At 42.7% G+C, this 16,932-nt stretch overlaps 1 protein-coding gene across 4 annotated transcripts in view; it reads left to right on the top strand.

Annotated features, from left to right (window-relative positions):
* The window catches only part of pde4ba (phosphodiesterase 4B, cAMP-specific a), a 50,783-nt gene that overhangs the window by 22,639 nt on the left and 11,212 nt on the right, over positions 1-16,932 (top strand). For 3 of the 4 annotated variants that reach the window (XM_049732183.2, XM_049732184.1, XM_049732186.2), the window contains 5 exons: positions 3,340-3,534; positions 3,839-3,875; positions 4,309-4,379; positions 4,682-4,737; positions 15,575-15,687. In XM_049732183.2, coding sequence (XP_049588140.1) covers positions 3,340-3,534; positions 3,839-3,875; positions 4,309-4,379; positions 4,682-4,737; positions 15,575-15,687 — 472 coding nt within the window. Of the gene's footprint in view, positions 1-908; positions 1,317-3,339; positions 3,535-3,838; positions 3,876-4,308; positions 4,380-4,681; positions 4,738-15,574; positions 15,688-16,932 lie in introns of those variants that run through there. The other variant, XM_049732185.2, reaches the window with a different exon arrangement.

The raw sequence follows: 16,932 nt of genomic DNA, 5'->3' as shown, positions 1-16,932 counted from the left end.
ATTGCATTGACATTTATCCACTTAACATTTTAAGAGGTGCAGTCAAATTGTAACAAGGGACACAGGACCCCATTGCTTTACCACGCCTGATAGATCAAATGTGAAGATCCATTATGGCTGTCACATTATTAGGGTCACATTTTCCCCCATATCTTGCGTGCCACGTGAAATTCTTGCATGCATGCCTGGCTACTTAACACTAGATGGGAATCCGATGCAGTAAATCACTGCCATCTTGTGGCTGTAAATTCCTCCCTTGAGAACGGTCATGGCGCCCTCTAGTGTGGTGTCGTTGTGGTTTGAAGCTGTCTGATGCAAGATTTGTGGTTTTTAGATGACTGACGGCGGTTTACTTGCCTTAACAGGATATACGTATATAGTCCCAATATTTTGTGTGTGTCCAAAATGCAGCAATATGATTATCGTTGTTGTTTGGATTTGTGTTGTAATGCTCCACTTTACAAAGAGAGATGCTTCTAAAGTTTTGGATTGGTGGTTTGTTGATATTTGTAAACAATTCTAAAATGTTCCATCACTTTCACTAGTGAGCTATTGAAATACATGAGGATTTTTGTTTTCTAGAAGCTTACAGTGGAGTGGCATAGGGCACAGTGACCCCCTGCAAGCATGCCACATGCCACCAACACAAGCAAGAAAAGGTGCAGACCTCAAGACACAATTCAATCCTGCACTTTGGTTTTCAATGCAGAAAATGTATTTTTAGCTCCATTGAGGTTATCTTCAGCTCTGACGTCAGTGAATGTTAACACCCATAAATAATGATGATGAGTGACTCCACAGTCCACAGAGTCCACTCCTGATCTTGAAGGTTTCGCTTTACGCTGACAGGCTGCACTGAAGGGAAGAAGCACTCACACACAACATGAGGAGGAACTTAGTCTTTGCCAAGCAGAGTCCAGATTGAGCTCAGACAAGAATTGCATGATGTGATTAGCTCAAGAGTGAGTGTCTGCAGGATGTCTGAATATTTGTTTTACAGCTGGATATGCTGGCTAACTTTTTGGAGCCATGCTTATGGTGTGTGGCTCTCATAGGCACTGCATGGGTGAGTGTGATTGAATAGAATGGCAGGATGTGTGTATTAATGGCTTGCTGAATTGAATTGTGGGACAGACTAGCTGCTTGTCTTGTGTGTCTGCGGTTCCATGTGTGCGCCAGGTAGTGTGTGTGTGCATGTGTACGTGTGTTGGGGCAATGTACCGGCGGTCACCTTGTGCCAGAGGAAGGGTTCATTTTGACTTCAGCGAGGAAGTCATCAGGAAACTCCATGCCGCCAACCAAGGCCACGCTAACAGGTTAGGACCATTGACATCAGTAATGTGGCCTCCGGTCTTCATTTAGAAGCACCATGTATGCTTTTGTCTTAAAGTATTTCAGCTTTTTGCTTGCATCCCTTCTAGTCTGTTTACCTGGAGGCAGTGAGACTTTTTTTTTTTTTTTTATTTTACATTATACTGAGTCAAAAGCAATGACTCCATGTTGTATTGTATGAACTATTTTAATTAAGGCTTCAAGTTGTGGTCCAAAGTCCAAACAAAATGATGTTAAATATGATCCAGTGTATGGCCCGTAAAATCATCTAAAAAACGGAATTCCTTAACATAATTGTAGATTTTTTTTCAACAGGGTTAGAGAAACTAATTCGTAACTACAACTAATGACTTTCTTTTTAAAAAGCAATTTGTCCAACAGTAGTCACATCATCAATAAACACCGGTGAGCTAATTCCATTGGCAATTAAATAAATTGGCATGCGTACACAACATCATTATTGTATTGGCATCTTGTGATATGTTTTGTCTTTTCTTGGCAACTGCAAATCATGCTTATGTTTTACTACAGCGACGACGTATGAGACGGACGGCGGTGACATATGGTAGCTACTTTGTGCCGATTCTACTTCAGGATGTAATGCATTGACACGTGATCATTTGTGTTTACCCAAGAATGTCTGTTTAATCAGGTTATGGAATGAATGAAATGTGAAAAAGTAGGTTAGGCCTCCCCCCGTGAGGACTGCGGGTATTCGGCCTCAGGTGGAGGAACATGAGATAGGAAAGAAAGGCTTTGGATGGACTCATTTGGCCTTAACAAAAGTATCTATGCTTTGCTACAATTGTAGATTGCCCACACAAAAGTACCCCATAGTATTCTTTAGCTGCTTTTATAACAAACGGAGGCTGAAATAAGAGAAATCCTGGAAAGCATTCTCATTTTGAACTCATTCAGTGCCATTGACGGTTGTAGACGGCAAAGATATTAACTGGCTTGGCAGTGAATGAGTTAACAGTACAGCATAAGCACTTTGGTTGATTTGATTTTGATATCCTTGATGTCATTTAGCGCCATTTCTGTTCCCAAACTGATTGTGGCAATGTGGCAATTCTGTAGCTGCTAAGAATCCAATTGAATTTTCATTCAAGAAAAATCATGAGTGAAGCTTTATCATGAAAGTTTTGGCCCGCTGACAGTCGTGTGACACTCGGCAGTGTTTTTCCATAGATGGACTTTATGGGAAAGCATGCGCGAGTAATATGAGTAAGCATGAGTTCCCAGACAAATGCAGCCGATTACACAGAAAAGACTCTTTGTTCCCAAGAGCTGTCTTTGTGCTGTTATTCTAAGTAAATGCTTGGATATCCTTCTTTTGTCTGCTTAAGCACACTACAGGGCAAAATGCAGCCACAAGATCAATGATTATTTTCCTACCTTTTGCTAATCACCAAAGCTAACTGTAAGTGAAAGAAAGAGCTGATGACTGGATGGTTAGTGTCACTGATGATTTGGTTCCAAAAAAATGTCACGCCCAACACAAATGGTCTTGAAATGCAAACACACTCACCGTGTGAGAGCCTGAGTCACAAATGCATCATAAGTCTGACGTGCAATCTTTGGCGAAGGAACCTCTCACACCAGTAAAAAAAAAAAAAAAAAAGTATCCTTTCAGATGACAAAATATTTCTTTTGTGGCACTGAACAATACAAACCCACTCCTGATCCCTTTCAAAGGCTCCCTTTGCATTTTCTTCTCATGCCAGCATCCATATTTGTGTCATACATGAATGCATGGCTGAGCGAATGTGTGTAATATTTAACTGAGTCGTCTCCATGTGATTGTCTGACATAAAACAGGAGATTGAGCTGGCAGCCAGGCAAGGCAGCCAAGCGTGCAAAGTGTAGGCAGGCATGCATGCATGTGTGAACATGTATGTACTCTATTGCACGTTGGTAGGAACCATTTAAAGCTATCCAGCAAATAGTATCAAGGTCAAAGCTTTTTGTTTGGAAATGACCTGAATGATCTTGTTGTCTTTGCAGTTTCGATGTGGAGAATGGCCCCTCAGCCAGCTGCAGTCCTCTGGACCCCCAGGCCTCCCCTGGCTCTGGACTTGTCCTGCACACCAACTTCCCAAATCACAACCAGCGCAGAGAGTCCTTTTTATATCGCTCTGACAGCGACTATGATCTGTCACCCAAGTCCATGTCACGGAACTCGTCCATTGCCTCTGAGCTGTGAGTAGAAACATTCAAGTCTTGACCACAGTTTTGCTTCCTCTTATTATAATGCTAATTCTGTCTTCTTTTGACTTTGGATGTTAAATAGATGAGTCATTTTACAAAATACCTTAGAAGGCCCCCAGAATTGAAGAACTTCCTCCCCAGATGCTTTGAAGTCCATCTTTCCCTGGTTTATTATAGCCATGGGTCATTTTAGCTTCTGTCCAAGGCTAACGTGGAAGTATTTCAAAAGCCATCAACAGCAAAAAGAAAAAGCATTCCAACACATTTCTTAGTAGACATTTGTGTGTCCTTCCAGACATGGTGATGACCTGATCGTGACGCCTTTTGCTCAGGTAAATATTTCCCCATCTATTGTTGAAAATTCTGTGGAAACTGAGGAACTTAAGCTTGAACACATTCAATTGCAGGAAACTGCTGTCATTTCGTAACAAATGTTCCCAGTAGAAAGAATTCAAATTCAATTCAGCCACTCAAACAGCAAACTTAGAGAAGAATAAAAACAATCGAGTGTGCTTTTACAAAACATTAGATAGAGATACTGTAAAGTTGGAAGTCAACCATACGCATCATTTAAAACTCTTATCTGTCATCAAGTGGAAAGTTAAGTTTATTGTAAACTTTAAGTTTATTAGTCTTGTGAAAAATATTTGGTGTAACTTTAATGAATGTACTGTATCACTAGATACTCCAATGGACTTCAACCTGAAACTATGAATTAACCAGCGCATGATCACTCATGAAAAGATATACATCTCATGTGTCCAGGTCCTGGCAAGCCTTCGAAGTGTGAGAAATAACTTCACTGTACTGACCAATGTCCAGTGTGCCTCCAGCAAGTAAGTTATTCTTTCTTTCATATATTTATTTTTGGGAACATGTCAAATGTACTCCCTCCCAAAAAGACCTGCGCATTGTAAGAGTAACAAGGTTACCATAAGATGGCACTATTGGCCTTGTGTTGGCTTCTGGTTGAGTTCAGCTTTCAGCTTTCAGCTTTCAGCTTTGTGTCCCTCAGCAGACACATGGACAGACTTCACCTCCAAATGAGTTTGGGGAGAGTTTAAAGATCCCAATATTAGAGTCTACTTACTCATAATATTGAATTTCATCTATTTTGACAAATAATTGCTTTTTCCAGGAGGTCTCCTGCTGCTGCCACAAATCAGCCTGCAGTCACCAAAGTGTGCCTCCCAGGTAAGAAGCTCAGTTGAGAATTTGGCATGAACTCCTGGTGTCATTTTGACATGCTGTTAGTTATTATTGATGATTTTTTTTCCTCACTTTGTGACAACTTGAATCCTATCTGCGTGTATCTGTCATCTGCATCATGACTAGAGCAAAACTATCTGGAGCATACGTAGTGATGCGATAAAGCAGCCGACTGAGCGATAACAGAAACCTCCCTCTTTCAGCATGTGATGTTTTTTTTTTTTTTTTGTGGCATTTACGTGCGTCAGTGAAAGGCAACGTCACATGTGTGAACATGCAGCTGCAAAAAAAAAAGAAAAAGAAAAAAGCTCATCAGCTTTCGGAGGTTCATGAGTTTTACATTTATATCTCGGCAAGACATTGGCAGGAAGTATTTTATTCTCTCCTCTCGAATCCTTTTCCGTAAATGTTTCTTTAATGCACTGGAGATACTTGAATGTGTATGTGTGAAGTTTTTAGTATTTCCTAGAATGAAGCTGTGATGGTTTGAACCTTTATCGGAGAAGTTGTGGTTGCTTTGGCAAGATGGGCCTTAAATGTGAGTGAGTGAGTGAGTGCTTATTGTGACACCGTTTGTGTGTGTGTGCGTGTGCGGTGTGAGGAGGTGTTCCTGTGGCTCTGCTTGACGTCAGTGTGCCTTTCTGCGGCTTGTGTTGACTTCCTGTCAAAGCAGATGGAGCAAGTTTTCACTTCCTCCATCAGAACCGTAGCTCATCAGGTGCTGTGTGTGTGTGTGTGTGTGTGCGTGTGTGTCACACTTTTGTGTTCAAGCCTGCTGTAAAGACAAATGAGGCGCTTTCTTAATTATGTGTTGAGCATATCTTTATTGCTTCCTCTACGAAGGGTAGATCTTCTTTTTTACCGCAATTAAAAGGCTGACACACAGAATTGGGTGAGTGGGTGTAACATGAAACAGGGAAGTTCAAGTTTCTAAAGTTTCATAATGGACACGTATATATTGAGTTGACTTCATTCAAAGATGCGGTCCTGAGTTGCATATGATTCAAATGTTTGTTAGAAGAGGAAGTAATGGGAAATGACATCATTTGAGCACATTATAATCATGTGCAATGAAGTCTTTTTCCGCCGGCATCCATGCGCCAGAACAATGAATAACAACAACACCTGCTGAAATCAGGATATATGAGGAAATCCTTCCACCATTACAATAAACACAGGAGCTGTTCAGCTTTTTTTTTTTTTTGCTTTTGCGGGGTCACCATTTGGATTAAACATTCTTTTTAGTTACATAAGTTATTTCATTATTTTTAGTTATATTATGAGGCTAATTTGGCTCTGGGTGAAACTGAGTTGTAAACAAAATGAAGAGCTTAAAGATGCAAGTTTATTCTGATGATTGATGGCGGGAAAGTTACTCAACATTCTGGCTTGAACGCCATCTGATGACGCCGTCTGTCATGCCCAGCTCAGCTCAGCTCAGCATTTCCGTTTCACCCTTGCTGTTTGCACCAGTCAATGCAAATACACCGACGTAGACCGCCTTAATCTCTTTTCCGAAAATCGTGCTTCTTTTTTCTTATAAGCCATATATCTGTCGGAGGAGGTGGGCAGGAAGTGTCAGACAGGAAGAGAAGATCAGATTGTTCCTGTTTTGTTGTCATTAACTGTTGAGACTTGACGGAAGCCAAGAGGAACTGTGTCTAGATTAGTTTTGTGTGTGCGTGCGTGCGTGCGTCTGCACGTTTGTGTGTATGTGTGTAGACCTATATGGAGGTGTTTGTGTCTACGAATGTGTGCGTCAGCGCTAAGTAGAAAAATAGGATGCAGTGAGACAAACGTTCATTGTGTCTGGCCACACAATGCACACATTAACACAATGTTAGCATACGTAAGTGCACAGGTGAATCACATTCCAACTCTCTCGGGACGCAAGTCTTCTTCTTGTATAAGCACAAAGATCAAATACTCAAAAACTGCTGAAGTTACTACTAGTAAATAAATAATATATCATAAATAAAATAATAATTAATAAAGTAATAAATAATATTCATAAATAAATAAATAAACAATACAAATTCAGGGAAGAGAGGCATACCAAAAGGTTTTCTTCTAACTCGACACCACTTCCGCAAGACCGACTCTGTAATTTTGTGCGGTGATGTCGCCACATGGGCTTGTGGTAAACAAAATAGAGAGATTTTGTAGCAGGGAGCATGTACCATATGTTGTGTGTCAAAACTGATTCACTCTTTGACCCACCTTGCTAACCACTTCATGCTACACAGGTCCTGGTGTCCCTCTGTAGCCTGAAAGGATCATGTGCGGTGCGCTTCATAACAGGATCAGGAAAACATCTCCTCCACATTTCTGTGTGTGTGTTGTGTGAGAACCTGTCACAGATTTGACCTAACTTCCTGGTGAAGTCATTCTCATGACATGAAATGCTCTCATACAGGATACTGTATGCTTCTCTTCACCTAGCCTGACCTTCATTCACAAATGGTCTTCATACTATACTTGATGTGGCGCTTGTATTTGTCAAGTGTGTCTCTTTCAAGTTTCTATGGCAATCTTTCTCTTTATCACATTTTCCGCCCCGGTAAAGATGTTCTGACACTAATCTTTATCCACCTGTGTAAACACTTAACGCTATAGTCAATACATGATGCGTTCGGCCTTGCTGAAAGTAAAGTTTGTTCTTAACAGTCTATGATATTACGTCTACATATGACATCCCTGCAACATTTACAGATTTTGGAATTGGGAAGGCGCGCCTTCCTAAAAGACGCACTTTTGGTTTTTGAGAAAATGAAAGGCTTTTATGGTGCGGAAAACACAGCATAAATCCGTATTTCTTTTTAATGACTTTGCGTCTCAGGACCAGAGTTTGCCTGCTGGCTTCACTATTCAACTGAAGGTTCTTCAGCACATCAAGGATTATCTTCCCCCACACCTCGACCCCCACCAGTTTGCATACCGGACCAACAGATCCACAGAAGACGCCATCGCCGTAGCCCTCCATTGTGCGGTGAACCACCTGGAGCAGCAGCAGAGCTATGTCCGGATGCTCTTTGTGGATTACAGTTCGGCATTCAACACCATCCTCCCGGACAGACTCACCACAAAGCTGGACACTCTCGGACTCCCCTCTCTCACATGTGCCTGGATTAATGACTTTCTGACCAACCGACTCCAGGCTGTGAGAGTTGGCTCCCGCCTCTCCTCCACCCGTACGCTGAGCATCGGCTCCCCACAGGGCTGTGTGTTGAGCCCCCTCCTCTTCTGCCTCTACACTCATGATTGCAGACCGGCTCACAAACACAACCGGATTGTCAAGTTCGCCGACGATACCACTGTGGTCGGTCTCATCTCCAATGGCGATGAGGTAGCCTACAGAGAGGAGGTCCTGGAGCTGGTCGACTGGTGCTCTGAGAACAATCTCGCTCTGAACACCAAGAAGACCAACGAGCTCATCATAGACTTCAGAAGACACAGCCCTGAGCCAACTCCCCTCTTCATCAACGGCGAGCAGGTGGAGAGGGTCCACAGCACCAAGTACCTGGGCGTCCACATCTCTGACCGGATCTCCTGGTCAGAGAACATCACCACCATCGTCAAGAAGGCTCAGCAGCGGTTACACTTCCTGAGAGTCCTCAGGAGGTACAACCTCAACACCGACCTGTTGCTGACCTTCTACCGATCTTCCATCGAGAGTCTACTGACCTACTGCATCGTAGTATGGTTCGGCAGCTCCACCGCCGCTGACAGGGAGAAGCTGCAGAGAGTGGTGAAGGCAGCCCAGAGGATCATCGGCCGCCCTCTCCCCTCCCTTACGGACATCTACACTACCCGCTGCCTCAGCAGGGCTAAGGCCATCTCAGCGGACAGCTCCCACCCTGGCTCCGCCCTGTTTGACCTGTTGCCCTCTGGAAGACGCTACAGGCAAATGAAGACCAGGACAAACAGACTCAGAAACAGTTTCTTTCCCCAAGCCATAGCCGCCCTCAACTCCAGCCGACACTGATGACACTTTCCTCCTGCACTATTACTGCACTTTGTCCGCACTACTGTTTCTGATTATTTCATCTACTTTTCTACTAGTCGATTACTTGACTGTTACTTGTGTCTACCTCATGCACTGGATGGAGGTCTCCAATTTCATTGTACTATGTAGAATGACAATAAAGGTTTTCTGATTCTGATTTCTGATTTCTGACAAAGGTGAACGCGGGCGGGTTCGAGTCAAACAAACTCAAGCGCCCGACTTGAAAGACTGGAATGACGGGACTGGAATTTGCTTAAATGAATATTGACAGGCCGCAAAGTTCTAGCGGAAGGTCCTTTGGACATTTAAGGCAAAGCTGGAACATGTTGACAGGTTCTATAAGCTCTGTGTGTACACATGCTGATATTTGTGTAATATGGATGAGGCTCACCTGAAGAGACTAAATCCTGAGACTTCTTTGCTCTTTAAGGAACACCTCCATTCATAGCATCTCATTTAGATCTGTTCATATGTCCGGAGAGAAAACATGTGAGCTACTTGTTGAGCCAGATAGGGATTGTGCACCATCTTTACCTGACCTCTCCCTTATCTGTTCCCAGCCACTTCACCTTGAGCTAAACACCGTAGGTCAGCATGAAATGGACAGGAATGTGTGTACGTGCTGAGTGTCAGGCCATCTTTTTCCTGACGTACTTTTTTTTTTTTTTTTAAAGGTGCCTTCCACAGTAAACAATTGTATGGAAATACATATTCCATACATCATATATCTATTCCTATAACATGATTCTCTATTTTATCTGCAGAACTTGATTATACATACTCTCAATAGTATTCAAGTCATTTCAGAAGACTACTTTTTCATTTCTTTCCTTTGTTTTAAAGTCTTGGTTGTCGGTAAATGTGGTTAAATGTTGCCAGTGTATGATCTTTTACTAATTTTACTAAGCTACTTTTGCTCTCCTTACATTTTGACCGTTTTCAGTCATTCTCTTTGTTAATGCGTTTAGATTTAGGTTGCGTTTGGTTGGTGCGGAATAATTCAATAAAAGTAATAGATATTAATAAATGAATTTGCTACCTCCTTGTAAAAGTTATAAATAAATCTATCTTTTTGTTTTTTCATTGGGGGGCTGGGGCTGTCTTGACAAGCAGCTGCGGTGGTAGTTGACACTTACCTGACAAATGAAGTGTTGATAGACTTGTCTGCTCCGTTGTAATTTATGCGAGCGTTGGGCAAACGAGCAGTCTTTTCAAGTCCAGAAAAACGGTTGAAGAAGAGCGTGAACCTTGGCCCGCACAAGTCAAGTCACCCAACTGCCCTGTGTGTGTCAGCACTCTTCTGGCTAGGCCTCGCAGGTAACACAGATGTGCTACGCTGAAAAGTATTGTGTATACAGCGCAGGTTGCTTTGCAAAATGCACGTCTCTCTGTGTATTCACATCCTCAGGGGTGCCTTTGTGTGCGTGAATGTTTACAGAAGCCTTGTTTGCACAAACGGTGCCTCCTCGCATCGCTCGTTCAAGTTGTGAGGCGACTTGTGTTTGGACTGTAAATAAGTGAGAGCCTCCCGTTTGTGCGCGCATATAGATGGAGGTGTGCGTGTGTGTGTGTGTGTGTGTGCGCATGCACACTTGTGACAGATGTGGGTAGCTTTGTGTTTGTTCTCAGAGAGGATGTGAGGAATATCTCATCCCTCCTTTAAACCGCCTGCTCCCTGGCGCTGGACAGATCTAAGAAGTTGTTGATATGTTCTGACTCTTGGCAGCAAAGTGACATCATCACCACTTCTTACCGGACGGAGGGAGGGAGGGAGGGAGGGAGCTTCTTGATGCTACGAGCTGCAGTATGCGCTTGTGTGTAAAATGCGTAACAGTTTACCGACTCACAACTTGAGTCCATATCACCCAGCTGTCAGCTAAGAAATGTTGGGATTTGTTTTGGAGACCGTGATGGGAATATGTTATAGCTAGTACAATAAATCAATAAGAGAAAAGAATATTGCATCGTTGTGATCAACATACGCATTTGTGTTTACTTGTCGTCAAATCACTGGAAAATACTCGCAGGGTATCATGAAAAGATTCCTAGAAGATTCAAAACAACATCACATGTGATTTCATGTGGACAGACGCCATAGACGTTCTGTTTTGTGATGGCGTTCCCACATGCTTTCACTTTCATAGTAAGGGCTAATAGATACGGAAACAAAACGCCGGTTATGTCACATCACCTTATCCACAAATCATAATTTGATGATCAATTTTCCATGCCCAAGAGAGGTGTGTGTGAGTGTGTGTTATTATTAGTAGTATACAGTTTGTGGTTTAAGCGGATGTAATCCCAGCGTCGAAATGTGAGCAGCAAAAACATGTCTGGTCCCAAGTCTGCAATGTCATAAACAAGCCAAGTTGCCAAATAGCCAGCCTCCTCATAGCTTTCGATACATGTTGACACCAAGTCCATCCAAGTGTCGGGAAATCCAGAACAAAGACAAAAACAAATCTTAATTATGTGCATTTGAAAGATTCCTATCAAGCCAACAGTAATGGAATGAGGTAGCAAGGCATCTCACATAAAAACATGTTTGGGCCATTTGAATTTCAAAACATTTTTTTAAAATTTGAAAAAAATAGTTAACTCAAATAAAATGCGTTCTAATATAGACAATTGATCCTGTGTTGAGAATTCCTGCTCTTCACTTGACTCAATGTTTGACTTTGTCTGTCATTCAATTGAAGGCAACGCACAGCGGCGATGGAGAAATCCACGTCAGGTTTTATCGGCGTCCCTCCCCGAAAGAGAGCGAGGACAGCCTCAGTAAGCTTTCCAGCCTGTATTCTGCAACTATTTGAATTATGCCATTGACGTCAGCACAGTCATAAAATAGACGGCAGTTCTTCCCCTCAAGTATTCCCTTGCCAGCAGGCCTGGCCTAGGCTGGCCTGGTCTGGCCTGGCCTGGCCTGGCCTGGCCTGTTCAGCCCAGCGCAAATGCTCGCAAACACACACACAGACAGAGCCGAGCCTTTTGTTTGGGTATTTTGGAAGCATCACTCCCCTCCCCCTGAGCTCGCCATTAGTCTTTGTGGAAAATGACAGAAAGGTGACTTCCAAATAAGAATGAAAAGAAATTTTACTACTCAAAGTGATCTGCATCTGCATGTAATGACCTTCATGGAAATGTGCTTTGTGTTTAGGCCGGGGGGGGCGGGGGCTGGGGCAGTCCACGGTTTTGAAGCAATGGGCGCCACATGCCCGTTTTACAAGAATGTTTAATCTGAGATCAGGAAAGCTCGCTGGCAAAAACAATCATATTTTGCAGTGCCAAAGAATCCTTATTGCTTCAATTTGATTATGCGATGCTCTTATGTGGTGGACAGCATGCAGGGAGAACCACATGGGCTCTCACTTGGGTTCTCGTTTGCTACGTAAAGACTCATCTTGTTTGAGGTCACTCCAGGCTGGCGGCCTCAGCTGCTCTTCATATGTTTCTGGATCCTCCTTTGCACGCAAAGCCCCAATGGCTCAGCACGCTACACTCGACACACAATTACATCTCATCCATAATAAGTGTCATGTTTCTTAAGCAAATATCCAAAAAGCATATTTTGGAAAAACAAAGCAAAAACACATATCAAACCAAATTGTCACGTAATCATTTTCTTTTCTTAGCAACATAGAAGCTTCTTTGGCATTTTAATTTGGCAAACACGGGGAGGTCCAGAGTTCGACTCTCTCTTGTTGCAATGAGTTCTGCGAAGTACTTTGTAGATAAGAGGGAGGAACACGAGTCTCCGCTGACCAGCGTCGAGATGCCCGAATTAGAATCTCGTAATTACAGCGTGCATGGCGTCACTCGATGGCTGCGAGCTCAAGTCTGAAAGTAAACAAACACGCAAATAGTACAATCAGAATGTGTGTTTGTGAATTGCACTGATTCGAAAACGCGTCAACAAAGCGTGCTGCTGTCCATATCGGCTTGTGCTCGACCGTTGATTTAGTGTCAAGGGTGCCTTAAATAGATTTCAATAGAAATGGATGCCCCCCCCCCCCCCACCCTCATATAATCACATACATGCAACAGAATCCAGTAAAAAAAATAAAAATAAAATCCCAATTTATTTTGAAAGTTTTGCAACAAAAATTTGTTGCAATATCTCACTGTCAGTTTTGATATTTTTACATGTCACACATGATTCGCCTCTGCGGGCCACCTAAAATGATGGGCAGGGCCGGATCTAGCCCCCGGCCGGGCCTTGTGTTTGACACTTACGGATTATAGCAAGACAATGAGGAATTTTCAACTGGTCATTTTTGTCTCTCCTAACATAGTTCAGCTCAGGTAACACAGACATATACTATGAAAGCGTGCGATGGACTACTTGAATGAACTAAGTAAAAAACAAGTCATTTTGGTCACAGGACTCAAAGCAGACGTCAGCTCAAGGCCAAGATGGCGTTCAACTAAGCGGTCCTTCGAGCGGAATCTTTGCTAGGACACACAAAGAACTTCACTGACGTCTGTTAGCTTATCAGAATGAGTCAAGATGTCAAAGAAAACATTTTTGTGATAGCGGCAGATGCGAGACTGACACTGACGCCTGTGGGCCTTGGAGGAACCCCACTGAGGTCAGCCTGTCCCGTAACTTTGTACTTTCCCGTCTCATGTGCGTAAATTCCCATGTCTATCTATCTGTGTGTGAAGAACGCACAGTGTGGGAATGGCGTGTGTGTGTGTGTGTGCGCCAGTTGTGGGAAGAGCTAGAGTTTTGGTTACTTTGCTGGGTGTCACTGATACAACATATTATCAGCATTTTTATGATATGAAGATGCTGATAATGATAGTTTGAAGCGCTTTCTTATATTCTTTTAGGATTTCTTTTTTTAACGTGTATTTTTTACATGAAGTAACCTAAATGCTGAATTGTAAAAAATGTGCCAAGCCCGTACTTTTTGTTACAGCTCCTACTGTGTGTTGGGTCTTTTGAGTGCTGAAATATTACGTATCATATTTTCTATTCAGGCAGCTTGTTTTATTTGTGCAAACAGTAAAGGCCCCTATTCAAAAATGATATATAGAAAAATGTCTTCAACACCGTGCAGTGTCTCTCTCAAGCCGGTTGTTTTTTTATTCCGATTCATTGTCTTCCTAATTGCAATCCCGCTGTGTTCTATAGTAAATCCAAGTGGAATGTGTACATGTGTATGTTATGATAAGGTCGACGGGGAACAATTTGTCCCAGCAGAGCATGAGTGGGTGAGCAAAGGAAAGGTTACACAGTTCAATGTGGCTCGTAATATTGAAGTTGTATGCGTGCACGCATGTCCAGGTTTTTTTTTTTTTTCCACATTTGGATGAGCGATTTTGCAATACTGTGTAATTTGTCATGAAGTCATGATTTGGTTTGTAAAGAGTTAAAAAAAAAAAAAATCCAACCAACCGCTATCACCATCTTTGGTCTTTGTTAGGAAGTGTTGTGTAACCACGTGTTTGCTTTGAATAATCTTGCCGTTTCTCGTAAAAGCACATGTTGCACATCAGCCCCAAAATCATCCCATTTTAAAGACAATTCGTACATGTTGGAAAGCAGCGGCCCCGAAATTTCACCAATAGTACAGAGTCGTAGCATTCCAAAAACACTAACACCATGTAGCCAAACATTTCCACGTACTGCTCATAAACAAAACAATTAAAGCAAACAAGACTCATCCCTCTGGAGCTGTTGTCGCTCCCCCCTGTTGCCTTTTTGTGAGACCAGAGATTACTGGCGTTAACTCTGTTCAAGCTTTTTCCAAATGTGCTCGATGGACTTGAAAAGAAAAAAAAAGGAAAATCTAAGAATGAAGGAACCTCTGGATCAATTGTTTATTATTTTTTAATATAAAAGTTTTTTTACGCTCGTTTGATCTCCATCCTACATCGAGAGGTTCTACTTGAGCAACTATGAAATGAGGTTTGATGCAAACCACAAAGCGTTTCTTGGACAAAAATTCATGTTTAAACAGATTTTTCCAATTTGGGGCAATGTTTCAGAGAAAAAAAATGGCTCCTCATAAACACAAACCACCTCAACCGCGTCAGTAATACCAGGAAAGAAAAAGGGGAAAAAAACATTTCCAGTGGAGTTAGTTAAAATATCAGAGGCATGTGGTGTTCAACTAGTTGCACAGCCTCCCTCTGTTTCTCTGGCGGGCCTCAGCAGCAGCAGCGGCAGCAGCAGCGGCAGCAGCAGAGCCTGTGCACGCACGGACGGACGGACGGGCAGGCTGCCAGGTGCCTCTCATATTTGGGAGAGCAAACAGCCTCACATCTTTGATGGCAAGAAGATCAGAGCGGGGGACACATTCTACGCAGCCACGCTAAGGTCGGCGCAATGCGGACCGGCCGCCGTGTTGTGCTCTGCAGCTAGGATACCCCGAGTATACACCATACGCACGCACGCAAGTGTGTGTGCACGTGTGTCTGCACTTGCAACTCTTGAATAGTTGGACTGCCATATTGGCAGAATTGTATTGCCGGGATCTTCTCGGCTTGACCTACACAGCACAATTGGTCAGAAAAACGTTTGTTTGTCCGTCTGGCGATGCCAGTGATGGACGTAGTATAAAAATTGGATGTTGTTACACGAGCAGAAGGTGCCTTTGAGCGTACTGTCCTCCCATACACAGAAAAATGTTGGCCAAGAACTCCGAATTCAACCATGGTTCCACAGCTATTTTTTTTTTTTGAGACAAGAGAGCGCCACTCTTGGGTGCCACCTAATGATTCAGCCTCCTTCGAAGCAGCTAAGCAAGGGTGGATGTCATGCAGCTTTCTGCTCACTCCGTTCTGACTGTGCTGCTTGCTTGATGACAGATGAGGCGTACCAGAAGCTGGCCACGGAGACTACGGAGGAGTTGGACTGGTGTCTGGACCAGCTGGAGACCATCCAGACCTATCGCTCTGTCAGCGACATGGCCTCCACCAAGGTAGGGCAACTTTGCTCCTTTTACATTCAGCTCAAGAAAATATCTGCCATGTTTTCCTGCCATGAAGGAAAATTCATTTGTTGCGCATACATTTGGAATTGTACGTCTTTTACAAGTTTATCTATTGGAATGAGTTCATCTCCATGGTCACGGTCTTTTCAGAGTACACCAGAAGGTGCTTCAAACCTTTTTTTCCTTTGCTGTATGATGGCGTGATGTCGGTCGTTTCCATCTGTGCTAAGTTTATGAGGGTATTCTGAAGAAATCCAATCAAATAAGATGGAAGACATGACTCACTTTTGAGTTTTACACATTTGGAAAAGGCTGCAACTGTAACTCAGGTAATAGCTAGCTATCCTTTTCAAAATCGCTCTTTCTGTGGTCACCTGAATTCAACAGACAACCTGTTCAACTTGTTTTTTTTATGCAATATATTACATCACAGTTATTTAATCACAAGGTGAAACATGAACGCTATTAATATTTAAATGAGCAAACATTTGTGGAAGCATTTTTAGACAAACACAGACACAGACTTTCAAACTGTTGATACACCTGATGTAACAGTGGTGTCCTTTTGTAGAGTTCAAATTATTTTCTTCATTCCTTAAACGGGAAGACAATCTCTTCTTTTTAACACTTTTACAATCTGATCCAAATAAGATTCTGTCATGCACAATTCTTGAACAGTTTCTATAAGCAATATTTCAGGTGTACCACTTTGTGGTTGTTGTTGATGTGGGACTTGGAAGTGCCATGCTGCATCCCAGCACGTAAGCTGGTGTGGATCCAACAAGCTGATAAGCAGCCATACGTTAAACACGTATGTTTACGGAGCCGAGACATTCCCTGTCTTCCTTTGTTTCCACTTGAAACTAAAAATTATACAACTTCTACTTGGCTTACATCTGACCTGCTTTAATTACTACCAGTCAGGCAAAAGGCCCCTCATGACCTCTTGTTTTTACCATCGAAAAAGTGCAGTGTCACAGAATCTTTGCACATCGTCGCTAATAAACTTTGCAACGTGTCATAGAAAGTCAGTCTTGGCAGCTTTTTGGCAAGCAAGTCACAAGTCCTAAAAATGGCAACTGGAGTTCTCTGCTGCTTGCATGTTGACAACAGATGTGTCTCAACTTGTGCTAAGCTAAATTTAACAACCTACAAATTGTTCGCACACCTTAATATCATATCTACTGGACAAAAAAAACAAACATCCTAGTGGATATGCTAGACCCCAATTCT

This window comes from Syngnathus scovelli, chromosome 10, assembly GCF_024217435.2.
Source record: "Syngnathus scovelli strain Florida chromosome 10, RoL_Ssco_1.2, whole genome shotgun sequence".
Taxonomy (NCBI): Eukaryota; Metazoa; Chordata; class Actinopteri; order Syngnathiformes; family Syngnathidae; genus Syngnathus; species Syngnathus scovelli.
Note: the sequence above shows the minus strand (reverse complement) of the source record. Positions and strands in the feature narration are given on the sequence as shown.